The sequence below is a fragment of the Chiloscyllium plagiosum genome, chromosome 30 (assembly GCF_004010195.1).
Source record: "Chiloscyllium plagiosum isolate BGI_BamShark_2017 chromosome 30, ASM401019v2, whole genome shotgun sequence".
Classification (NCBI taxonomy): Eukaryota; Metazoa; Chordata; class Chondrichthyes; order Orectolobiformes; family Hemiscylliidae; genus Chiloscyllium; species Chiloscyllium plagiosum.
In genome coordinates this window covers 40,318,416-40,344,932 of record NC_057739.1, presented here as the reverse complement: position 1 = coordinate 40,344,932, position 26,517 = coordinate 40,318,416, and the positions used below count along the sequence as shown (strand labels likewise).

Genomic DNA, 26,517 nt, shown 5'->3' with positions numbered 1-26,517 from the left:
CTTGTCTCAGTCCCAACCCTCGAACTCAGCACCGCCTTCCTAACCTGCAATCTTCTTCCTGACCTCTCTTCCCCCACCCCCACTCCGGCCTATCACCCTCACCTTAACTTCCTTCCACCTATCACATTTCCAACACCCCTCGCCCAAGTCCCTCCTCCCTACCTTTTATCTTGGCCTGCTTGGCACACTTTCCTCATTCCTGAAGAAGGGCTCATGCCTGAAACGTTGATTCCCCTGCTCCTTGGATGCTGCCTGACCTGCTGTGCTTTTCCAACAACACATTTTCAGCTGCAGAAAGATTTCAACAGTTTAGGAGAATGAATTTTATCAGCCATTTCTTGGACCAATGTGAGCAAATGCGAGGTCTTGCACTTTGGAAAAAAGAACGCAGGCATGGACTATTTTATAAATTGAGAAAATTCATAAAGCCAAAGTACAAAGGGATCTGGCGGTGCTAACCCAGGATTTCCTCAAGGTTGACTTGCAGGTTAAGTCTGTGATAAAGAAAGCAAATGTGATGTTGTCATTTATCACGAGGGTTGGAATGTCAAAGCAACAATGTGGTACTGAGACTTTATAAAGCTCTGGTTAGGCCCCATTTAGAATACGGTGTCCAGTTTTGGGCCCCACACCTCAGGAAGGACATAGTGGCACTGGAGCATTTCCAGCGGAGATTGACACAGATGATCCCTGGAATGGTAGGCCTAACATACGATGAATGGCTGAGGATCCTGAGATTGTATTCGTTAGAGTTTGGAAGGATGAGGGGAGATCTAATAGAAACTTAAAGGGAATTCATGGCTTAGAAAAAGTGGGCGCTGGGAAATTGTTTCCATCAGGTGTGGATACTAGGACTTGTGGGCAGAACCTTAGAATTAGTGGGAGTCAATTTAGAACGGAAATGAGGAAACCTTTCTTCAGCCAGAGTGTGGTGGGCCTGTGGAATTAATTGCCACGGAGCACAGTGGAGGCCGGGATGTTAAATGTTTAAGGCAGAGATTGATAAATTCTTAATCTTGCAAGGAATTAAGGGCTACGGGGAGAGTGCAGGTAAGTGGCTTTGAAATGCCCATCTCCCATGATTGAATGGTGGAGTGGACTCGATGGGCTGAATGGCCTTACTTCCATTCCTATTTCTTATGGTCTTATTGTGTCCCAGTCCTGTTGAGACTAATTATAGCAGCTTTCTACTTCACTGCTGTAAGTGGTTAACTCAACACAACGTAACGATCAAACTTCCTGCTGTGTATGCTCAAAGACTGTTTTAAGCTGTGATGTAGAAATATTTACTTCCTATGATTTCAATAAAATAGAAGTGCATTGGGATGGGAGTATTCTTGGCTGGGCCAGCATTTAATGACTATCCCTAATTGCTGTCAAGAAGGTCGTGACAAAACTACTTCTTGACTGCCACAGTCCATTTGATGTATGTGCACAGAATGCTGTTCAGGAGGAAGTTCTCTGGATTTTTGACCCTGTGACCATGAAGGAATGATAAATTATTGTTCCTCCTTGCAACATTTGTCTATAGACTATTTCAGTACTCGGAGTTGTGGTACAGGTCAAGAACACCACCCTAACTCCTTTAGAGATGTCCAGAAATTGAGATGACTGACCTCCAACTACTACATTTATCACTTTTAGTGCTAGGTCTTTAACCGGGAGAGCGCTTTCACCGATTTCATTGTTTTTACCTAGCAAACGTAGAGTCAATGACTGCAGATGCTGGAAACCAGATTCTGGATTAGTGGTGCTGGAAGAGCACAGCAGTTCAGGCAGCATCCAAGGAGCTTCGAAATCGACGTTTCGGGCAAAAGCCCTTCATGGTTACTAGTGGACAAATATCACTTCACAGCATTAAAATTGTGGACTAGAAGGTGATGTTAGAATTTAGTAAAAGAATACTGTGGTTGGGATGCTGCAGGCATTTTCCAAGTGAATTAACTAAAATGAGCCCCCTTGTGTTAAGGGATGTTGTTATTGGTGTAGCTCTCTTGGCCAGCTATTCTGTACACTCATGTGGGCTCAAAGATATGCTGCTTATATCTGAACCCACCTTCCAGGTTTCTTTCATACATATTGCTGTGTTCAAAGACTTTAGTTTCCAGTCCGTCAATGTCTCATATTTTAAAATTCTAATCCATATGTTCACCTCCCTCCAGATCTTCCCTATCTGTAATCTCCTGTAGCTCTGCCAGCATCCAAGGATTCTGCATTCCTCCAACTCTGGTTACTTATCTATCCTTTTGCCTCCCCTTTTAAGCCATCTAAACCGCAGATATTGCAATCTCTCCATTTTAAGATTGTCTCCTAAAGACCTATTTCTTGGATCAAGCTTTTAGTTCACTCTTTGTAATGCGCAAAAGTGTGAGGCAGTTCACTTCGGAAGAAATAACAGGAATGCAGAGTACAGGGCTAATGGTAAAATTCTTTGCAGTGTAGATGAACAGAGATCTCGGTGTATAAATTCCTGAAAGCTGCCACCCAGGTTGAAAGGGTTGTTAAGAAGGCATATGGTGTGTTGGTGTTTATTGGTTGAGTTTCGAAGTCATGAAGCTATGCTTCAACTGTACAAGACACTGGTGTGGCTGATCATGGAGTATTGCGTACAGTTCTTGTCACTGCATTATGGGAAGGATGTGGAAGCTTTGGCAAGGGTTCAGAGGAGATTTACTAGCATGTTGCCTAGTAGGGAAGGAAAGCCTTTCAAGGAAAGGCTGAGGGAAAGGCTGACATGAGGGGACATAGCCTGAAATTGAGGGGTGATAAATTTAGGACAGATATCAGGGTAGTTCCTTTACTCAGTAGTAGGGGCATGGATCAGCCTTCCCTCAACAGTAGTAGACTCGCTGATGTTAAGGGCATTTAAATAGGCATTGGACATATGGATAATAATGGAATGGTGTAGGTTAGATGGGCATCAGATTAATTTCACCGGTCGGTGCAACATTGAGGGTCAAAGAGCCTGTACTGCTCTAACATTCTATGTTCTATAATGTGGTACCCACAACTGTACACAGTACTCCAGCTGGGGTCTAACAAGTGTTCCGTACAATTTCAAGTTCACTTCCCTACTCTTTACTCTTTGTCTCTATTAATAAAGCTAAGGGCATTGTATGATTTATTTACTGTTCTGTCCACCTGTCCTACCACCTTCATTAATCTGCGCACATATACCCTGGTCCCTCTGCTCCTGCGCCCTCTTTAGAATTCTTTCCCCTAATTTATATAGTCTTTCAAAGTTTTTCCTACCAAAAACACTCCAGCACATGCAGATTCCTGGTAAATCCCCTCTGTACCCTCTCTAGTGCAATCACATCCTCCTTATAAATGTGGTAACCAGAACCACACACAGGACTCCCAACTGTGAATAACCAGTGTTTTAAACAGTTCCTGCATTGCCAGCTTGCTCTTGTGTTCTACCTCATGTAATAAGAGAATATCCCATGAAGTGTAACATCTTTTATACAAAACAGTATAAACTAGAATTCTGATTGGTCAGCTTCAGCTGTGCCAGGAAGTCCACCTTCCATAGGTGAACTCATTTCTATGGTGCAGGGTTTACCAAAAGAAAATCACTTTTCATCTAAAAGTATTAGTTTGTAAGTGATGTGTAATAATACCTTACATTAACCCTATGTGAATTAGCCCTTTCTTGTTTAAAGCTTCAGCTCATTTTACTATCCTTGCATGCTTCGCTATTTATATATTCTTCCTAGTTTGCAGTGCCTAAAGATCATCAGATAGGAGCAGAAGTTTGGCCATTGGGCCCATTGAGTCTGCTCCACCATTCAGTCATGATTGATAGGTTTCTCAATCCCATTCTCACGCTTTCACCCCATAACCCTGTAAAGATCTGTATCCTGATCACAAGTACAGTAGATGTCTTTTGGAGAGTTGGTGGGAAAGAGAGGAACTCATGGGAAGCGTATTGGGGTAATGTTGAATATTTACGTTATTTTATTTCCCCTTTCCCTGATAGTACACTAACTGGGTCTAGCAACAGCACTGGTAACTTTCAGTATTATGTTGGTAAAGGGATATACACAGGATTGCAATTCATAATACTCTGAAATCTCTTTTGTAATTATATGTGATATGTCTTGCAGTGTGCACAAGGTGGATTAGAAGATCCAAAGACGATAACACACCACAAACTCATTCATGCTACATCAGAGAGGGTCCTATCAGACACAAAGACGGTCATTGAGGAGAACCTCCAGGATAAAGGTGAGTGCCTGAGTATAATGAATAGAGCAGATGTCTTGGTGCGGTGGGCAGCAGAGGGTGCATGGAATTGTTTATTCACTTTCTGAAATGAGGCAGCCTCTATTTTGGATGAGCATCAAGTTCATTTGTGAATGTATGGCCCTGTCAGTCTTCAGCCTTATTCCTGCTACAGTGATCTGCGGAGTAACAGATGGCTAGGAGTGTCTTGCATGGAGCGTAACAGATGGTGGGATGGGTAGTATGGTTCAGTGGTTTAGATCAGTTAAGTGACTGACTGACTGTTTCAGCCAACCACCTTTTGGAGAATGTGTTGCATCTTAAAGATCTTTGTAATGTATTACTTTTATCAAATTTCATTGGGTGGTTTCCTCCTTTTTTTTTAAATTATTAACTTTGCTTTTGAAGTTTGAAACTCAGATATGAGATTTTGCCGGGCAGTTTCACATGTCGTGTTGGAAACTAAACCACTGAAGTTAAAGCAGGGGGTGAGACAGTAAAGTGAGTAAGAAGTGCTGGTGAGGTGCTGAGCTAGGGTTTTCATCTTAGTAAAGCTGTTGTAATTCTCTGCATTCTTGGGTTGGAGTATTCACTTATGATTCTCACTAGTATCTGATGAAGGCAGTTACAAGAATAGTTTTTGTTTTGTACATTCACTGGCTCTGTGGACATTTATTGCCCATGCATAGTTGCCCCTGACAAGGTGGTGGTGAGCTGCTTTCTTGAACTGCTACAGTCCAGTTGCTGTAGGTTATGGGTGTACCTTTCTTCTCTATGCTAATCAATAATCTGTCTACTTCTGTCTTGAAAATATTTAATGTTTCTACATTCACTGCCTGAGAAAGGGAATTCCAAAGACACTCAGGGCAAAAAAAATGCTCTTCATCTCTCTAAGAGGTAACCCTTTTTTTAAACTATGACCCCTAGTTCTAAGATTCTCCTTCAAGAGAAAATATCCTTTCCACGTGTATTTGGTGGAGTCCCATCAGAATCTCATGTTTCAATTAAGTCACCTCCGACTCTTCTATAATCTCGAGGATACAGGACTATTCTATATAGCCTTTACTCATAAGGCAGTCTGATTATTTCAGGTATTGGTCTAGTAAAATTTCTCTGAACCGCTTCCAGTGCTTCAATACCTCACTTTTATTTCAGATCTCCACCATCTGCTGTACAAAGTTCTTTGTTTTTATTAGTTTAAGCATGTTTAATAGACCCTTTTTTAATCCAACCTCTCAGGTGTGTAATGAGATCCATCTGGAGTAGGTGGGAATTGAACCTGGGCCTTCTAGCCGGGAGGTAGAGAGACTGCTAGTATCTTATGAACCCTTCTGAGGGTCATGATGTGGAGGTGCCGGTGTTGGACTGAGATGAACAAAGTTTAAAAATCACACCACACCAGGTTGTGGACTGGGTACTTTCAAATAAACCCATTGGAATATGACCTGGTGTTGTGTGATTTTTAACTTTGTCCACCCCAGTCCAACACCGGCACCTCCACACCATGGCTACCATCGACGCCATCAACTACCGGCTCAGGGTGGAGAGGACCTACCTGATGAAGGAGCAGTGCTCTGAAAGCTAGTACTTCCAAATAAACTTATTAGGCTATGACCTGTTGCGTGATTTTTAATCTTCTGAGGGTGTTTAATATGCCATGGATAATTCCTTTTGCTGATCTGGGTAGTGTTATCCCTCATTTATTGTTTTGTGATAGTTAAGTGGGGGGGAAAATCGTCTGTGTAATGTCTTTGGCTAATGCACTATCTGCCATGCGTGTTCATGGTTACCTTTTGTCTTTTGTTCAAGATGTTTTATTATTAATTAAAAAGAGAGCACCTGCTCCTCCGAAGATGGCCGATGTGTCTGCTGAAGAAAAGGTAAAACCTTTTTTATTTTTTTGTTTTATATTTTCATGTTTCTATCTAAATCCTAGTTGTATATGAAAAAAATAAGAAACACATTATACTTTCTGTAATACATCAGGGCTGTCAGCTGAAAAAGCCACAGACGTTATTAGGTCGTAGAATCATAGCACCATACAACATGGAAACAGACCCTCTCCAGCTTAATTGTATCTTTTGCCTTTCTCTTTCTATCAGAAGAAACAAGAGCAAAGGGCGCCAGATAAAGAGGCCATCATGAAGATAACAGCTCAACTTGTTGCTCAGCAAGCTGATCGGGTGGTTACCCAGCACAACCTGCGAGATGTATGTGACTCATTTCATTTACATGACTTTTTGAAAAATTTATTTTTTAAAACCCAGCATGTTTTGTAACATATCTAAATTAAATTTTAGAACTGTAATCCATCCACTTATTTTCTATATATTGCCAGCACACTGAGGAGTGTGTTTACGTAAGCAGTTTCTAATATGAATCTTTTATACATGTATGGAACTTATAATCGCTCTGTAAAATATAACCACCTTTTGTATCATCATTAAGTAGATTTAAATTCTTTCTGATCATTATAGTCCAATTGTGCTTCAGTAGTGGAATCAGCATTTGCTTGAAGCATTCACAGGGAAGCAGTGGGTATGTTCTGCCACAGCAGAAGCCATTCGGTCAAGCCTATCATCCTTTTTTGCACTAGATCATGGTTCCTCATGTGCAGTTCACAAAGAGCATCAAATGCAACACTCGTCTGCATTTTCCAGTTGTTTCTGAACTTTTCATATCCAACATAGGGTTTACTCCAGTCTCTTAGTCTGATACTTGCTTCAGTTCAGTTGGAAAGTTACAGAACACATCTCTTGTAAATTCTCTTCGATTAGCACTATTTTTGTTATGGGGAAGAATGATTTAAATTGTCTCTTGAGTGTACTGATCCATACCTTTTTGTGTTCAAGTGATGTGGATAATATTTGGCTTTACTTGTGCAGTCTTGCTCATCTTAATGCTTCAGTTTGTCTTCAGTGTCCATTGCAGCAGCTGTTGAAACATCCAATGTAATTTTTAATTTGGTGTGAGAATTGGGTGAGGGCCAATATCACCAAACTCTGCAACTGAGGCCTGGGTGAATTTAACTGCGTTCTTACCTGTATGCCCCAGATCACTTGCGAGTTGCAACGGGTGGGGGTCTATTGGGTGAAAATGGAGTGGCAAGTAGCTGCCAAAGGAACAGTCCCTTCTAGTCAATTAAAGCACAAGCAGTTTTGGGTGACCAGGTTAAAACTGAAGTGATCAGGAAGTGAGCTTGACAGCAACTGGCAAGATTCTGACCTGACATTTCGTTTCTGTCCCGCTTGATTTTATTTTTAACTGCCTGCCTGCCCGGTTTCTCCCAGCCATAACGGAATCACACAGGAATCGGAGTAAGCCATTCAACCCAGCAAGCCTGTCTCGCTGTTCTAGATAATGGCTGATCATCTCAATGTCACCTTCCTGCATTATCTCCCATATACCTAATGCTATAAGTTGTACTTTTACATTTATCATAAACCTGCTCAATAATTGAGTATCTGCACCACCACTGAATGAACAAATTCCTTCTCCTCTCCGTCTTAAATGGCGTACTGTCATCCTGAGATTAAATTCCCTACAGTATGGAAACAGGCCCTTCAGCCCAACAAGTCCACACAGACCGTCTAGAGTAACCCACCCAGACTCAATCCCCTACCCTACATTTACTCTTGATTAATGCACCTAAATTACACTATATGGTCAAATTTAGCATGGCCATTTCACCTGACCTGCACATCTTTGGATTGTGGCAGGAAACTGGAGCAACCGGAGGAAACTCATGCAGACAGGGGAAGAATGTACAAACTCAACACAGACAGTCGCCGGAGGTGGGAATCAAAGCCGGGTCCCTGGCGCTGTGAGGCAGCAGTGCTAACCACTGAGCCACCGTGCCTCCCCATTATGTCCTCTGGTTCTATTGTTACCAGCTTGGAGTATGATAGTTTCCTTCACTTGGATTTAAGACCCAAATTTCAGAATGAACAATGTCTCATTCAAGTTTCCTATAAAAATTTAATATGCCTCACTATTTCCCAGAGGGTCCCAGACAGCAGGTTACTAATTGGCCCTTTCTCAAAATACAACCTCATATCCAAAATAGTGCTTTCCAGAATTGGATCTGTATGTCTTGTTCCAGAAACCTGTCTTGTATACGTTAAAATAATTCATCTTTTACATCTTTAGTGCTGACTTGGCTTACCTAATTAATAGGCCAATTGAAGTCACCGATTTTATATTGTATTGCCCATATTACATGCATGTCTAATTTCCTGAGTCATAGTATTGACAGGACACCAAACTGGAGTGAAACTAACAACTTCCAGCAATATTTGTTTCTACTTGCTATTGTATAGTTTCATTCAAACTAATTCTACATCTTGATGGTTTTGATCTTAAATGGTCTTAAAATGTACTAATCTCATCAATAAGAGTGCTGCCCCACTTCCTTTACCTTTTGCATGTCCCTCCTTTAGAAACATAGAATATCCTTGAATATTCAGCTTCCAATCTCAGTTAACCTGTAGCTGCATTTCTCTAACGACAAACATATCTGTATACTTCATTCTATGCTTGATTCAACTTTTTGTAAATGCTGCGCACCCTCAGGGTGAATTTATTGTTCTCTCTATTGTGGTCCTTCTTGATGCTTCCTTTTTTTTTCTAGTTTTTGCTTCTGAACAACCTTGGATTTACATCCCCATCAAAATAGATTAAGCCCTCCTCAAAAGCATGAATAAAACTCCCTGTGAGGACATTATTAGTTCTGGTCCTGCCAAAACGTAATCCATTCATCCTGATCAAGACTGGATTCCAATCTGCAACCGTCACATTCAGTTGCTCAATTCTCTTGTTTTTATGCTCACTGTTCGTGGGACTTGGAGTAATGCTGATTGGAGATTCTACTTTTCAGTCTCTTTTCTAGCTCTCTGAAATCCTCTTCCAGGACCTCATTCCCCTAAATCATTGGCTCTGACATGAGCCATGACCATTGACTGACTGGTTTCCCCCCTCCCTTAAATAATCTCCAGTACATGTTCTGTGCCATCCTTGAACCTAGCAAGAGGGAAGCACCATGCCATCTTGGAATCATGTTTGTTGCCATAGAAGTAATGCCTTCCTGTTCCCCTTATAAAAGGATCCCATATTAGTACTGTTCTTCCCCTCTTCTTTCTCCCTTCTGTACAGTTGAACCATTCATGATGTTACTCATTTGGCTGTTGCTGCATTCCCCTGAAGAACCATCTCCCTTGTCAGGGTCCAAAGAGGAAAACTGATTTGCAAGTGAGATCATTTCAGGGTACTCCTCCACCACCTGCCTTGTTCTCATGCACTGCTTGGTGGTCACCGATTCCTTATCTTCCTGTACACCCCTAAACTGCAGTGCTATGAATCCTGAAACATACTATTCATATAATCCTGTCTTGTGCATGCACAACAGTGACTTGAGCTCTGGATTCCAGAATCCAGCTAAAGCTTGTGTAGACTCTCTCCTCCAGCAGGTGTGTTTGTCTTTAACACATGGTGGTATTTCCATTATTTGTCATATTCCACTGGGCCAAACTGATGTGCTATATTTGAACTGTAAAGACCATTTATTGCAAGTAGAATAACAACTAAGTCCTTCCACTGCATTGAAGCAGGAGTCAAATTCTGGATGGTGAAGAAGAGATAAAGGAAAGAAATAAGAAAAGAGATCAGGAATGCCCCCCTCTACTGGACAAACTCTCTTCTATGTGAACTCTCACTTGCAGACTGCATGGTGTCACTTGTACTCCTGTTTTGTAGAACTACATAGAGAAAAAAGCAGACTGAGCCACTTGATCAGCTACTCTCCAGTAGAGCTTGTTTACCCTGCCTAAGGATAGAAGGAGCTTACTTTAATTCTAAACACAATAAAATCCAGTTAAACACTAGCTACCTGCCACATTTTAAGGAAGAAATTGACAACTCACCAAACTCATTGCTTGAAATCACCATTCCTTTCTAGATGATGCTGACTACCTGTGGTTCCTCCTTTTGCTTTCATCCTTGTAAAGTAATGAGTAGCAACTGCAGGAAATGAGTTACGGGGCGCTCATCAGGTTTTGAGCTAGAGGTGATGAGGAAGCGGTGAATGGGAGGAACCGGTTGGTAATTCATTAATTGAGAATAATTTGTAAACTTGATCTGTAATTTCTAGTTTCAGACAGAACTACGGAAAATCCTTGTTTCCCTAATAGAAGTGGCACAGAAACTGCTAGCTCTAAATCCAGATGCTGTTGAATTATTTAAAAAGGCAAATGGTAAGAAGACTAATCTACTTATGCAGGACCAATTCAGCTCTTGATATCTGGCTCTGCTTTTATTTGCTCTCCACATATCCTTGTACCTGACTATTTTTATAATTGTTTGTATATGTCCTTGAAGCCTCTGTGCTAAGTGTAGATCAGAAAGGGCCAAGGTATGTGTTTGCTCAGGCAATTTGAATAGGGCAGTGGCAGAACAATGCAATCATCCTCTGCATCCGCAGAGCCTGGGGGGGGTGGGGCAGGGAATATTGAACAGCAGCAGCTGTGAGAAGAAATGTGTATGGTGTTTCAATGAGTGATTGTATTGGATTTGGCTGGGCCTCCTGCTGCACACTATGTTGAGTAGTATTGGAAGCACTCCAATGAAATGCTCTGCGCAAAGTCCACTCAGATGTTGTTCCAGGGATCTGAGGTACACGTTCAAATTTACTCAACTAGGAGTCACTAACCATGAGCAAGAAAACAGGCAACAATGGTTGAATTAAAGCTAAAGCTGAAAAATGTATCCAAATGGTTCTGTGAATTGTGCTCTTCCTATTACATAGAACAATACAGCTCAGAACAGGCCCTTCAGTCCTCGATGTTGCGCCGACCTGTGAACTATTCTCAGCTCGTCCCCCTACACTATCCCATCATCCAGGTGCTTACCCTTACTTTGTGTCCTCTTCTAATAGCATATTGTCCTTGTAGTTCTCATTATGCAATGGAAAGGAGGGTCATGAGTTCTTTGACTTCATGAAGGGATTTCAGAGGGCCCCTGAGACTGCAGGAAGTTTTTGCACTTTGCTGGCTTGCTATCTATGTTGTTAGAAACTGACAGAAAACATATACTGCAAAACAGTGAAGGTGTCTTCCAGGTAAAGAGAATCCTGACTTTTTGAACTTATTGTTTGCATTTGCAAATATCATATTTACAGGGGTCTGAGTGCCAGTGGTTATAGTTCTCACCCAAAAGTAGAAGTTCAAAAAAACAATTTTTACAGTTATCTCCAAGTAAAAAGTGATTTTCAAGTTGTCCCCATTCTATATACTATAAAACTGTGACACCATACCTATTCCCAAGACATTTGTGTAATAGAGACACTCCAGACAAATGAGAAAGTTGACACTCAAACTGTAGAGGTGTCTGCATTTGAGATAAAATTCCAGGCAGCTCTGTTCAATCCTTATTGATGTAGCAAAAGCAATCAGTGCTGTTCAGCATTTTGAGCCGTTTTGTAAAATGTTTGTCCAGATTTGTCATTGTACTGGCTATTTTAATACTTGCACTGTAAAGTTGAGAGTCAGAGCTGTACAGTATGGAAGTACTCTTCAGTCCAACTCGTCTATGCTGACCAGAAATGCCAAACTAATCTTGTTTACTTTACTAACAAACTCCTGCGCAAGAGCGAAGGAACCTTCACTTGCCCATGAAAGTAACATGGCAGCGGTGATTCAATTATTGCACTATGCTAGTTTAACACACTTTAGGTATTTCAAAACTCAGCTAGAGTGTAACAACTTGCATTTATGGATTGCTGTTTGAATGGACATTTTAGGAAACCAGTTATAAAAGAGGAATGTAAACTAAAGCAATTCAGAATGCTCATAATTTCCATCGTTGCATAATGCTGCTGAATTCTTCCACTCAAATCCAAGCCAGACTGGGACATAGTGGCTGGAGATGGTTCAGCTGAGGAGTAGCATAGAACATAGAACAATATAGCACAGTATAGGATTTTTTTAATCAACTCATTATTTGGGGCATACCTTTTTTTTTTGAAGACTTGACTTGATTTATCACCAGGAGAATGGGTTAATTTATGACCATTCATTTTCCAGCAGTAGGAGGCAGTAAACCTGAATCAATCGACTTTCCCTCACTCATCTGTTAGTGAAAAAGTACACCATTTGTCGCTGGAGTTGAGAGGAAGCATCATAAGTGTGATTTATATTAAAGGAAACAATAGTGTTCACTTTTCAATAACCTTGGCATGTCTGTCTTGCTCTTAATACCTCTTAATATATTCATGTCATCTGGATTTTGCTGACTACTCTCCCATTTATTGCCCATTCCTAAATGTCCTGGAGTTTGACTTGGCTGAGAGTGCACTTATTATTCTAGAATGAACATTTTACTAATGATTTTCCTGCTTTTGGCAGCAATGTTAGATGAAGATGAGGAGGACCGGGTGGATGAGGCAGCACTACGCCAGCTGACTGAGATGGGCTTCCCTGAGAGTCGAGCGGCAAAAGCACTGCGGCTGAATCAGTGAGTCTGTCTTGAGATGTTTGCTGTCTGATGTTTAGTTAAAAATCACAACACCAGGTTATAGTCCAACAGGTTTAATTGGAAGCACACTAGCTTTCGGGGCAACGCTCCTTCATCAGGTGATAGTGGAGGGCTCAATCCTAACAGAATTTATAGCAAAAATTTAGTGTGATGTAACTGAAATTATACATTTCAAAATTGATTGTCTGTTAAGCCTTTCATCTGTTAGAATACAGTGATAGTTTCACTTCTTTCATGTGTAAATCACAGAACCTCTTTTTTAAAAAGTTGCATTCTGGGGTTAGCTGTTAACAATGGTGATAGCTAGACAATATGTTGGTGTTGGCTCCCTGTGTTCTCTGTCTATGCCATGATTGATTCTAATCTAAAAAGTGAGATAACAACAGAGTTCTACATGAATGCATGCAGTTTTTCAGCAAAGTACAATGTAACCCTGCAAGTACAAATTCACTCTGTGTGGTCTTAAGTCTGTGAGGGGGTGCATGTGGGAGTTTGTGTCTCTGTAAGGGTGGGTGTGTGTAGTGCAATGGTGGTCACTTGTAATGTGACATGATCCCAAGGTCCCAGTTGAGGCCGTTCCTATGGGTACCGAGCTTAGCTATCAGCCTCTGCTCGGCCACTTTTTTCTCTGCTGCCTGTCCCGAAGTCCACCTTGGAGGATGGTCACCCGAAGGTCCAAATCATGTTTTTAGGAGGAGTGTTCCCTTTTGGATGTTTACGGTTCTAAAATGAACTGTTTGAGCGGTAGAGGTTACCCATAAACATAGTGCTTTGCATTGCATAGTTCTGTATCTTTTAGGTTGCTCTGTGTTGAAGGTTGACGAGCAGGATTTTTATTGGAGATGGTGAGAGTTTGAGTTCAGTAGGAAACCTGTTTTATTTACACAGTCATAAAACACTTTTTTAAAAAAAAAGGTCTTGGTTGATTTGTTTACTCAAAGGATGTTCCTCCCTATTTATTCCTGCTCACTAAGGAGCAAATAACCTGGTTGTAGATCTTTTTACAAGAAAAGCAAAATGCTAATTTTATCCCAGCAGAGGGCTATCAAATAATCTGCCTCCCTGCTGAACTGCTTTGATTTCTCTTATAAGTCTACCCTTGAGACTGGAACCAAAGAAAGTAATCACATGTGGGAGAGATACTGAAGGAATATTACATGGGGAAAGAAATGGAGTCCAGAGAATGCAGAGAAAATAAACTTCGGTATTTTAAAAACAGTTCACATTGCAGGAGGCCTTAGAGAATATAAAAGTGGATAAATCTCCGGGACCTGATCTAATGTATCCCTGAACATTGTGAGAAGCAAGAGGAAATTACGCGAACCTTTGCAGATAGGTTTGCATCATCTATAACTATGGATGAGGTGCCTGATGACTGGAGGGTGGCTAATGTTGTACCTTTTTGTGTTACGAAGTTGAAAGCATGTATGTTCACTTTGAAATAGAAAGTGTTTTCTGAATTTTGAAGGAAATTTCAAGTGCAGGCTCAGCTGCCTGAATAGAAAGGCTGGAAGGCGAACTGTTCCACAATAGATACATACAGCAAATGACTGTGTTAAATGGGTACCTGAGTTTGGTTGCTGTTTTGACGACAATTTGAATTTAAATTATGCCCAAAATACTAAAACCAAATTGAGTTTCAATTTATTATTTTGGCAACATTTTGACTAATGAGGTGGTAAGGTATTTTTTTAAAAAGCGGGCATTTTGAAAATTGGTCAGAGCAACTGCTGTAGAGCCAGAGAGCTAACTGTCCATCTAAAATTTTGCTCTTGAATTTAGAAGATACACTATCTATAAAAGGTACCTTTCCACATAAAACGTACAGTAAAAAGATGACCCCAGGGAGATCAGCAGGTGGAAAATTGAAGACAGTGGAGAAGACAGACTATGTGGTCTTGAGATTAATTTAATGTAATGTTTAATAATTGTGGTATTGGAACAGCATTTTTAGATTTTAGGGGTCAGATAGTAAGTTAAGAAAAGGGTGTGGGGTGGGGGAGTGCTTGGATTTTGAATACTTTTTGTTTACTGTCCACTAGAGTTAAGAAAATAAATTATTTTTTTGTAAATAGTGGAAATTATGTGCTCTGTCACTTACATTTTAACAGATTATAAAGCAAGGTGAGCTTTTCTGGGTGTTTGGTTTTAATTAAGAGGGGGTCGACCTCCATGTTGTAACATTTATTTAAGAAAGGTTGTAAGGAGAAACTGGGAGCTATAGACCTGAGTCTGACTTTGGTTGTGGGTAAATTGTTGGAGGTGATTATAAAAGATAAGAGCTATGTACATTTAAAGAGGCAAGTTGATTAAAGGTGGTCAGCATAGTTTTGTGTAGGAAAATTGTATCTCTCAAGCTTGATTTGAGTTTTTTTGAAGAAGTTACCAAAACGATTGATCACAGAGCAGCAGACGTTGTTTATTTGGATTTTAATAAAGCCTTTGACAAGGTTCTGCATGGTAGACTCATTTGTGAAGTTTGTTCACATAGGATTCAGGGTGAGCTTGCAAATTGGATACATAATTGACTTAAGGCCAGGAGACTGAACAATGGTGGAGGGTTGCTTTTCAAACTGGAGGTCTGTGATCAGGGGTGTTCCTCAGGGATCATTTCTGGGTTCTCTCTTGTTTGTCATAAATATAAATTATTTGGATGAGATTATAGAAGGCAGGTGAGTAAGTTTGCAAATAACACCAAAATTGGTGGCATAGTAGACTGTGAAGAAAGTTTCCTAAGATTGCAAAGGGATCTTGATCAAATGGGTCAACAGGCTGAAAAATGGCACCTGGAGTTCAATCTGGATGAATGCGAGATATTGCCTTTTGGTACAGCAAACAAGGGTAGGACTCATACAGTATGGTAGGGCCTTGGGTAGGAGGAGGAAAAAGTGAGGACTCAGATGTTGGCGATCAGAGTCAAAACGTGTGGTGCTGGATGAGCACAGCTGGTCAGGCAGCATCTGAGGAGCAGGAGATTCGATGTTTTGAGCATAAGCTCTTCATTAGGAATGGGAAGGGGGCCTGGGGGAAGGTAGCTGGGAATGCGATAAGTACATGAAGAAGGTGAGGGGTGATATTGAGAGGGTGGAGCAGATAGGTGTGACGGAAGATGGACAATTCGAGGGCGGTGTCAAGTTGGAAGGTTGGATCTGGGATAAGATCAGGGGAGGGGAGATGAGGAAACTGGTGAAATTGACATTGATCCCTGGTGAAGTGTAAAACCGCACCTACATCTCTCCCCTCCCTCACCTCCATCCAAGGCCCTAAAGGATCCTTCCACATATGGCAGAGGTTTTCCTGCACCTCCACACGCATCATCTACTGTGTGTCCATTGCTCTCGATGTGGTCTCTTCTCCATTGGGGAGACCGGATGCTAGCTTGTGGAACATTTCAGAGAACATCTCTAGGACTCCTGCACTAAACAACCCCACCACCCTGTGGCCAAATACTTCAACTCCCCATTCCACTCCGCCAAGGATATGCAAGTCCTGGGCTTTCTCCATCGCCAATTCTAGCCACGCGACACCTGGAGGAAGAACACCTTATCTTCTGCCTTCGGAACCTCCAACCACACGGGATCCATGTTGATTTCACCAATTTCCTCATCTCCCATCCTCTGACCTCATCCCAGATTCAACCCTCCAACTCAGGACAGTTCAAGAAGGCAGTGCTATCTGATTCCTGATGAAGAGTTTATGCTCAAAACATCGACTCTCCTGCTCTTCAGATGCTGCCTGACCGGCTGTGCTTTTTCAGCACCACACCTTTTGACCCTTAGGTAGTATTGTAGAACAAAGGGACTTAGTGGTGCAAGTACATAATTCTTTCTTTGAAGTTTGCATCACTAGTAGACAGGTGGTTAAAAAGGCGTTTGGCTTCATTGCTCAGTCCTTTTGAGAATAGGAGTTGGGTCGTCATGCTGAGGTTGTACAGGATTTTGGTGAGGCCTTTTCTGGAATAGTGTCCAGTTCTGGTTGCCCTGTTACAGGAAGGATCTTAAGCTGGAGAAGGCTCAGAAGAGTTGCTGGGTATGGAAGGTTTGAATTATAAAGAAAGGCTGGGACTACTTTCACTGGAATGTAGGAGTCTGAGAGGTGATCTGATAGAAATTTATAAAATAATGAGGGGTGTAGATAGAGTTAATGGTAGCTGTCTTTACCCTGGGATTGGGGATTTCAGGCACATTAAGGTGCGAGGAGAGGAATTTAAAAAAGATATAAGTCAAATTTTTTTACACAGGGTAGTTTGCATGTGGATAATGAACTTCCTGAGAAAGTGATGGATATGGGTACAATTACAACATTTAAAAACCATTTGAAGAGATGCATGAATAGGAAAGATTTGGAGGGATATGGGCCAGGAGCAGGCAGGTGGGACAAGTTTAGTTTATATTTGGCATGGATTGGTGGACTGAAGGGTCTCTTTCAGCTCTGACTCTGAAGATCGTTCACTCCACCCAAAAAAAAACCTGTTTTTAAGGCTGGTTAAAACCGTGACATTTGGAATGCACGGGTAAGAGGTGCAGGAATCTGGTTGCATTTCCAAACATGACTCTGCTCCAAATCTTGAAACCTTTTTTATTTAATGGAAGAACCTAACCAGTGGCAGTGTGTGTTACCAGTTGGAGTTCTGTAATGGGAAATGCAGTATAACTGCAGAGTGCAGTGCTTATCCATTCAGCTACACTGAGGTTTGCCATCAAATATCAAACTGTGGGTGTTCCCTTCTCTCTACAGTATGTCTGTAACACAGGCTATGGAGTGGCTAATTGAGCATGCAGAGGACCCAACAATCGACGCACCGCTACCTGGGGATGGGACAGCTGGAGGGCCAAGAGCAGCTGCAAAGAATGCAAAGCCAGAAGCTGTCCATGAAATTGCCAAACAAGATGAATTGACTGACATCTTTAAGAAAATCAGGCGGAAACGAGAATTTCGGCCAGAACCCAGAGTAAGCAGAATTAATTGATTGATTTGAATGTGTGTGACATGAATGGAGTTCTGCTTGCACCTTGAAGTCTAGTTTTTGTGGACTTTGGCATACTATCTGTTGCTTAATATAGCACCATAGGTATTCACAATTGAAAGTTAGAGTGCATAGATTTTGAAAAATGTAATGTATTACTAAAGAGTTATGAAAAATATGGAGCTATGCAAGTGATTATATTTCACTTCAAAATCTCATTTTATCTCTCTATTATGAGTATTTTCCTGATGTTGCACAGTACTATGTATGATCAATTCAACCAGCTGAGTTGATTCCAGTCATTGTACACATCCCTTTGGTAAGTCATTGTGCCTCAAAGATGTTGTAAAAGTCCAGTTTGAGTTACACAAGCAGTGATGAGACATCACAGTGAGAAAGAACCAAATAGTTTTAAAATGTGACACTTTCTAATTCTGCCAGGAGTAAGATGCCTCAACACAGTTGAGCAACAACCTGGAGGTGATGTTGAAGGTTCTGCATTTTAACTCTGAACTGTAATTTTGTTGGCTACAAGCAAGGAGCTCCGGTTACCTGTGAAGACTGGCTCTCTGCTCTGCGGTAGGCTGCGGTGAGGTTCTTGTCTGAGGATCTTATCACTGGTCAGGAACTAGTGTTATACAAACTTTGATCAATTTCTGTACAACAGTTTCCTCATTTCTCCTTCCCCCACCTCACCCTAGTTACAAACTTCCAGCTCAGCACTGTCCCCATGACTTGTCCTACCTGTCTATCTTCTTTTCCACCCCCACCCTCCTCCAGCTTATCTCTCCACACTTCAGGCTCTCTGCCTTTTATTCCTGATGAAGGGCTTTTGTCCAAAACATCGATTTTACTGCTTCTCGGATGTTGCCTGAACTGCTGTCCTCTTCCAGCACCACTAGTCCAGAATCCAATTTCTGTACATGTCAGGAGGGCCAAGGAATGATCAAGAATGTGCTTTTACCACAATCGACATCCGTGGGTCAGTGCAGAATTGTTCTGGTTACTATTTATTGTGACATTGCACCTTCAAAAAGAACGTGTTCATAATTTTGCTATATGTGAGCAGAGAGTTTCGTTTCTAAGTATGCTGTTTTGTGAATATTGAATGTACTGAATGAAAATTTTTAGCTCTTCCACGAAAGACTATATGCAAGTAGCAAGGAATTTAAAAAAATTGGTAGCTCAAGACCAGACAAGTGATATCTAAATAGATAAACAGTTGATAATTTGATTTTTGTTTTTCTTTTAAAGGCTATGATTGCTCTGATGGAAATGGGATTTGATGAAAAGGAGGTGATAGATGCTTTACGAGTTAACAATAACCAACAAGATGCTGCTGTAAGTGCACGTTGGACAGATCACTTAAGAAAACCAAAACTCTGAAATACTTGATCTTATATATATGTTGAAGTTAAACATTTTTGATTTCGGGATTTGTAATACAGCTAATTGGAGCAGCAGGAGACCATTTAGCCCCTCAACCTTGATCTGCCATTCAACTGAGTCTTGGCTGACCTTTCACCTCTAAGATTTCCTGTAATACACCCCATGTCACTTGATATCTTTAAATCTGTCTGGAATATGCACAATTATTAGCAGCCTTGGCCCCTCTATGGTAAAGAATTCTTAAGATTCACCACTCAAATTTTGCTTTTTAAAAATCATTGTTTTTTTATCTCCGTCCCAAAATTGTCTGCCTGTTAATCTGTGAAACTGTCCTTGTTTTAGCCTGATGAAATGCTCTTCCAGCATCTACCCTATCAAGCCCTGTAAGAATTTTAAATGTTTTAATGAGATGACAATTTCCCAATCTTCTAAACTCGAGAACTTGGGCGCAGTCTTCCCAGTTTTTTTTCATTGGGAAATCCAGAGTCCAAAATGGTCCCTTACTTGACAAATGGCAACACTCTCTGTAACAACACCGTTTAGACCAAAACATTAATTGTGTGGAACTACATCCCAACAAGAGGTTGACCACCTTGGGCAAGATAATTGTGTGTTGATAGAAGTACAAATGGGCCTAAAACAATGATCACTTGCTTGCTTTTACTGCGGCTAAGAGCTTTTCTCGCCTCACCGATGTATATTAAGCCATGTTGCTTTCTTTTCCCTACCTTTCAAAAGTTGTGATAATTATAAAAGCAAATTACTGCGGATGCCGGAATCTGAAACCAAAAGAGAAAATGCTGGAAAATCTCAGCAGGTCTGGCAGCATCTGTAAGGAGAGAAAAGAGCTTTGACAAAAGGGTCAGTTAGACTCAAAACATCAGCTGCTGAGATTTTCCATCATTTTCTCTTTTGGTGTGGTAATTATAATGTCCAGATGAGATTTTTGCCAATTTGTAAGGAGTCCTAAATAAGAAACCATTACATGAACATGCACATCATGTAACTCTCTCCATATCCTGTTGCATTAGTGTGCCCCAGAAATATTTTTCATTTCAATCTGAACCTCCCAGTTGTGATGGAACTACCACAAATGTTGTCTAGATGAAGAATTTGAGGACGACTACTCCCCACCAGTTTTGTAGATGCTGTAAACTGAATTATACCTGAAACAACATGTGGCTGCAACTCTGTTCTTAGCTGCACATTGGAGTGTAACATAATCCCTACAAATCTATCAAATTGCCAATCAGTAACGAATTATTATTTTTCAGTGTGAATGGTTGCTGGGTGATCGAAAGCCCTCCCCTGAGGAGTTAGATAAAGGCATTGACACTGAAAGTCCATTATTTCAAGCCATCCTGGACAATCCTGTTGTACAGCTGGGACTGATTAATCCTAAAACACTACTTGGTAAGTTTTCTTTCTTCAAATGCTTTGATCTATCAAGTAAGGCTAGGGTTCAAACAGGCTTTTATTATTTTTATCTTCCTGTCATTTTTATATGTCTATCAACTACTGGGTAGTTGGTTGGTATTTTTACTCCCCCCAGAGTTCGTATGCAGTATATCTATAAGATTATAATAAATATATTAAGTGTCGATATGCTCTTCAGCAGCCAGCCCTGGGTCCAACCTGATGCATGCGCACACATTTCAACTAGAGATCGACAACCAAGTCCTGCCAGATTTCTCTTCAGTAACTAATGAATCACTGATTCAAGAAACTGATGAGGAAGAATTCTTTTGAGCGTAGAATTCCACAGATTCATTACTACAATGGAGATGTACCATAGTGGGTTGTGAAATGTATCCAAGGCTAAGGTGGAATGATTTCCCAACTGTAATGGAATCCAGGATTATGGGGATAAGACAGGAACATGAAATTAAGGATTATCAGATCAGCCATAATCTCATTGAATGGTAGAGCAAACTCAATGGACCAAATAACTCCATAAGACATAGGAGTGGAAGTAAGGCCATTTGACCCATCGAGTCCACTCTGCCATTCAATCATGGCTGGGCATTTCAATGCCACTTACTCGCACTTTCCCCTTATCCCTGAACTCTTTGCGAGATTAAGAATTTATCAATCTCTGTCTTGGAGACATTTAACGTCCTGGCCTCCACTGCGCTCCGTGGCAGTGAATGGCCTGCTTCTCCTGTGTCTTTAATGTTCTGAACGTAGTGGCACCTGTATGTTGATTTGAAGAAAGAGATGCAGAGTTAAACGTTTCAGGTCAGTGACCTTTTGTCAGTTCTCTACCACAGATTCTGCAAAACCTGCTGACAATTTCCTGCATTCTTTACCTTTTATTTTCAGAGATTCACTAATTGTTTAACATTAGTTTGTTACTGTAGCAGGGATGTTTCACTGTGCATTGATGCGTAAGATAATAAAGTGAGAGCTTCGATGGTCAGTATGCACTTCATATTTCCCATAAATTGCAGTCTTGTATTACATTTAACGTACATGGTGACGGCAGCACTAATATATTCCTAGGGCTCTCTGTGGCAGTGGGTGCCTGTGCTACAGTAACATTGGTCAATTCATTGAGCTAATGGAGTGTTGGTGTTTTTGAGTAAAATGAGCCTCCGTGTGAAAAACTGCATGAATCATAATGTGGATGCAAAAATAACATTCCCTGTGGACGCCTGTTCATATGGAGTCCAACACTGGCTGTGATTGTGCTCCTGATTTTCTATGGCAGCTGTTGTCAACTAGTTAACATTTGAACACGCTCAAATGCCATACTTAATTCATGAGGAAAGTTCATATAGGAATATTATTTGAGATATAACTCTTCTAATGTTAAGCAAATGTTAAAATAGAAAATGCTGAAGAAACTCAGTAGGCCTGGCAACATCTGTGGCAAGAAGTACACAGTTAATATTTTGAGTCCAGTGTGACTCTTCAGAGCAAAATAATCTGTGTTGTTTTGTTGCATTTGCACTGTTCCTGAGTCTATATTGTTGGATCATGTCTGTGGGCTTCCATAGTGCAGTCAACAATGAAACTATTATAAACACTATCTCACAACACCGGCTGCATTCTCTTCATGTAAGATACTGTGTAGCAGCCAATTGAACTAGCAGAGATCCGTGAGCAAGGATTAAAAGTTCCTTTTCGTCTGGAAAAGGAAGAAAGGTTGTTGACTCATTTCACTTATGCTACACAATCTTACTGGGGAGAAAGAAATATCTTTCTTGCTTTATAAAATGCTCAGCTGTGTTTCTCAAGGAATTTGATTGCTCTGAATTGTTTCTGCCCTTATTCACCAGAATGCCTTTAGACTTGGTGGGTGAGCTTTGCTCATACTTTTGCATCCTTAGTTTCTGGGGAGGTCTACTTAGTCATCCAGCAGTATGACTCTAATGAAACAACAACTTTTCCCACGTGTAGTGTGCTGTTTAACTTTGTTTTCTGCAAAAGTTGTTTATTTCTCCATTTCTGTTCCAAACAGAAGTGTGAAAGTAACATTAGTATGTCATCTTGTATATTAAATTTGTTTTTTCTTAAAATAAATAATGTAGATTAATTTAGGTTGAGAATTGCAAAATAACTGATCACAGAAACATGAATTAAAAGATAAAGTTTATTTAATGATTGCAACAAAGTTCATGGTTTTAAATTAATATTTGCTTTTAAGATTATTTTGGAAGGTTTGAGTTCTATGCTATTATCTGCTGTAGAATTTCATTTGTATCATGTTACCATTTAATTGTTTTTTTTAAACCTTCCTCCGCCCATCCCCACCAATGTGTTCCCTTCTTGCAGCATTTGAAGATATGCTGGAAAATCCTTTGAACAGCACTCAGTGGATGAATGATCCTGAGACAGGTCCTGTGATGTTGCAGATTTCTAGAATCTTCCAGACTATGAATCGCACATAGGACAACTGCTGTGCCTTGACAGAAAAGCTCCCAGCTGTTCATCTGCAGAAAAGGGTGCTATCTCCTGAGAAGAGTGTTTATTGGTGGATTATTCACTAGTGGACCCTGTTTGTACTTGATATGGGTAGATTGCAACTACATCCACTTAACTACTGTTGCCTTTGGATCTAGTGCTTAACGGCCTTGATTTGAAGCTTTTAATTTAAAGTAAATGCTGTTAGTAAATTGCACAGAGTTTGAGACACAAAAGAGAACATTTATATTAAAAAAAAGCAAACCCACTTTAGGGAAAAGGCAACAGTTTGTGTCTCGTGGTTTTTGGATTTGAGAACAGCCAAAGAATAAAGGGAAAAGGTGTGATGTTCACTAATTAAATGATTATTGTTTGACTGTGTCTCAATTTTGGAACCCTGTACCTCTTTGAAAGAAGCAGTGAACGATGTTTTTGTAAACAGGGAAACTATACTGTACCTTTAAATGCACCAAAGCAAACTTCAAAGAACCTTTAATGTGGGAAGCAGTATAACACACTTGGTTATCTAGGTTGTTTGTCTGATAAGAACCTCCGAATTAGCAGTGTTGTAGTGAAGGAGCCGATGCTGCAGTGATTGCAAATAAATGGGTTGCTCTTTAAGTGAATGAGGGGTTTCTGTACACCAGTCTAGGTTCTGATTGATACAGCACTATCCATTCTGATATTAAAAGTGTAAGAAGACTTAGAATGCCAAACAGATCTGTTTAATATGCAGAATGCTCCTCCTCCTCATTGCTTTTTTTTTTGAAAGGATAAAAGCAATCTCATAATGGAAAGAAATGTTTATTTTATAGCTTTGGAGAGAAGCCACTTTCTCATTGATACCTTGGTGCTCGTTACCACGGTGTACAAAGAATCTAACAATGTTGGTTTTTATACAATAGTCAATTTGGAGATCTTGTATAGATGAATTTTTATTTGTGATAACCCAGATGTTCTACATACCAGCCTGCACGCTGCAGAATGAGGAAATACAACTAAAACTAGGAGACATTATGTACGATGAAGGATTTGTCTGCTGGCAATTGAAGGAGTTTTACTTTACTACAATCGGTGAGGTATTAAACTGGCCTCAGGGATTTGAATACTGATGGAGTGCTCTGTATATGAAAAAGTGATTTGGTTGCTGGGATTTTCCTCAATGCCAGAGTCTCTGAAAGCAGTAACATTTTACTAAAGATATGTAACTGAGACTCTGTCAAAATAAAGAAACCCGAAGGAATGCTTTCACCTCTGTGCAGTGAAACTGTAATCTCCTTCTAGAAAGAGTTGATAGTGGTGCTACTACATGTAGGGGTCAAAAACTGCAGTTCTTCCCTGTGGTGCTTGCTTGTGTTTTATAAATGTTCTCGCTCTTAAAAGAGTTGTACTGAAAACATCAGGGTTTGACCATTTTAAAGACAGCTTCACTGTAATCAGAGCATCTGATAAAGAGACTTGGGTTTGTACTTAGCGTGTGAGACTAGCGATGCTTTAAAGGTGAGGCCAAGCAGTGTGTTGAAGATTTTTTGGAATATTTATTTTAGCTGAAAAGAATTGTCGAAAGTTTTGCATTAAAGGGAGTCATGCCAGGCTTGTAATTAGCTGGCTCTTTTTGAAATTTTGTTGACTTGCTTTTAATTTCTGGTTTTCTTTGCTGCTTTTGAAAAGCATTTTCAATTTTATTGCCATCGTCGCCGTTTGTACTGAACAGACCAGCTAACTTCCTTCCAAATTGGCTCCAGCTAGATTTGGTTACCAGAAGATGACTGTCTCTGCCTGAAGTGCAGTTTTAAATTGATGCCTTGGATTATTAACTATGATTTGTGCAATTTAAAAAAAAAATTGATTGTGTGACTTCAGAAACTTAAATATCATGATTGGCTGCACTGCTTCTTGACATCAGATTGGAGTATTTTCTCATCCCACTGTTATTGACTTAACCACACTTTTTTTTTCTCTTAGCAATTTCCTTCCCCCTTCCTTCAGAAGATATTAATTGGTTGCTTGGCATTCTCCATGGATGCCTCGTTCCCTTGTGTACCTCATCAAAGTGACAATCAAAACACAGACAAGGCTGTCAGGTGGGAAGTTCAGGCATGAATGGGTTGGGTGTGAGAGATTTTGCAGCACTGTTCGGGCATCACTCATTTTTCACTTCATTAATTTCCTGAGCCATTGCAGGGATTCCTCATAAGCTGTGGGGACCCTTTCATTGAGTAGCCTCCACCATACAATTCAGGTAGCTGCCTGGTACAATTCCTAATTTGTGCCATGTAGTGTATTTTCACTTCTGGAGCTGTGTAAGCCCTAACAGTATGTTTAAATATTGATTCATCAGAGTAAAGCGAAACTGTACCACCATGTTGCAAGCATCTGAATGTGTGGTTTACTCTTCTGTGTCAGTCTGCCAAGAAAATATTTTTAAACTGTTACTGCTTTCCTTCACTTTCAAATTCATCTTTTGAATACTCAGGGGGAAGAAAAAATGGGACAGTCCAGTCCTTTGACAATTCCACGAATGATATCAATTGCTGGTCATAGTCATACAGCACGAAACTTGTCCAACTCATCTGTGCTAACCAGCCATCCCAATCTGACCTAGTCCCATTTGCCAGCATTTGACCCACATCCCTCTAAACCCTTCCTATTCACTTACCCATCCAGATGCCTTTTTAAATGTAATTGTATCCACCTCTTCTACTTCCTCTGGCAGCTTGTTCCATACCTGCCCCACCCTCTGCTGAAAAAGTTACCTCTTGGGTCCCTCTTTTAAATCTTTCCTCTCTCCCCTTTAAACCTTTTAGGTTTGGACTCCCCTCCCTAGAGCAAAGACCTTGAGTGTTCACCCTACCCATGCCCCTCATGATTTTATAAGCCTTTTATTGATCGCCCCTCAGCCTCCAAAGCTACAGGGGGAAAAAAAACAAAGCCTATTCCTTGAAATCCCTGATTTGGATCATATGATTTTAATTCTTATTCCTTTTTGCATTAAACAATTGAGCTATAAATAGCAAACTTCCTTTTGGCAGAGGTGTGTACACAAATACTTTGAAGCTCTGTCTCTAAGAATCAAGTGATCCACTGTTCAGCTTGGATAAAAGTGATGTCATCTTTTTGTTCTGTACAAGTCGGAAGAGCAGTCCTTTCATCTGCACAGTCTATTGTGATCTGTCTCTGTCAAAGTTAAATTCCTGTGTGTGACTAAAATTATTCATGTTAAGGTTTGGAAGCCAGTGGGTCTGTCACATCTGACCTACTCCCTGCGTATGTAGAATTGGATAATGTTCCTGATTGTCATTTATTGCCTTTTTTTAACTTTGAAAGATTCAAAACCTACCTTGTACGTGTCTCCTCAATATCCAATGACGTGCTTTTATCACCAGAGACTGGTTACTACAACATTAGTGCTGTATTTAAATTAAAATGTTTGACCCTTGCACTGCCATATTTCACCTCTTGCCAAATGATTGTTAGTGGAAATGTCAGTCTGTAAATGGGCT

At 40.5% G+C, this 26,517-nt stretch overlaps 1 protein-coding gene across 1 annotated transcript in view; it reads left to right on the top strand.

The window, feature by feature from the left end:
- Window positions 1-23,376, top strand: part of ubac1 (UBA domain containing 1) — a 37,441-nt gene extending 14,065 nt beyond the window's left edge. The window contains exons 2-10 of the mRNA XM_043720474.1: window positions 4,110-4,230; window positions 6,037-6,107; window positions 6,330-6,437; window positions 10,373-10,475; window positions 12,624-12,732; window positions 17,491-17,704; window positions 18,974-19,060; window positions 20,383-20,521; window positions 22,886-23,376. Coding sequence (XP_043576409.1) covers window positions 4,110-4,230; window positions 6,037-6,107; window positions 6,330-6,437; window positions 10,373-10,475; window positions 12,624-12,732; window positions 17,491-17,704; window positions 18,974-19,060; window positions 20,383-20,521; window positions 22,886-23,001 — 1,068 coding nt within the window. The 3' untranslated portion in view covers window positions 23,002-23,376. The remainder of the gene's footprint in view (window positions 1-4,109; window positions 4,231-6,036; window positions 6,108-6,329; window positions 6,438-10,372; window positions 10,476-12,623; window positions 12,733-17,490; window positions 17,705-18,973; window positions 19,061-20,382; window positions 20,522-22,885) is intronic.
- Window positions 23,377-26,517: the final 3,141 nt, after the last annotated feature.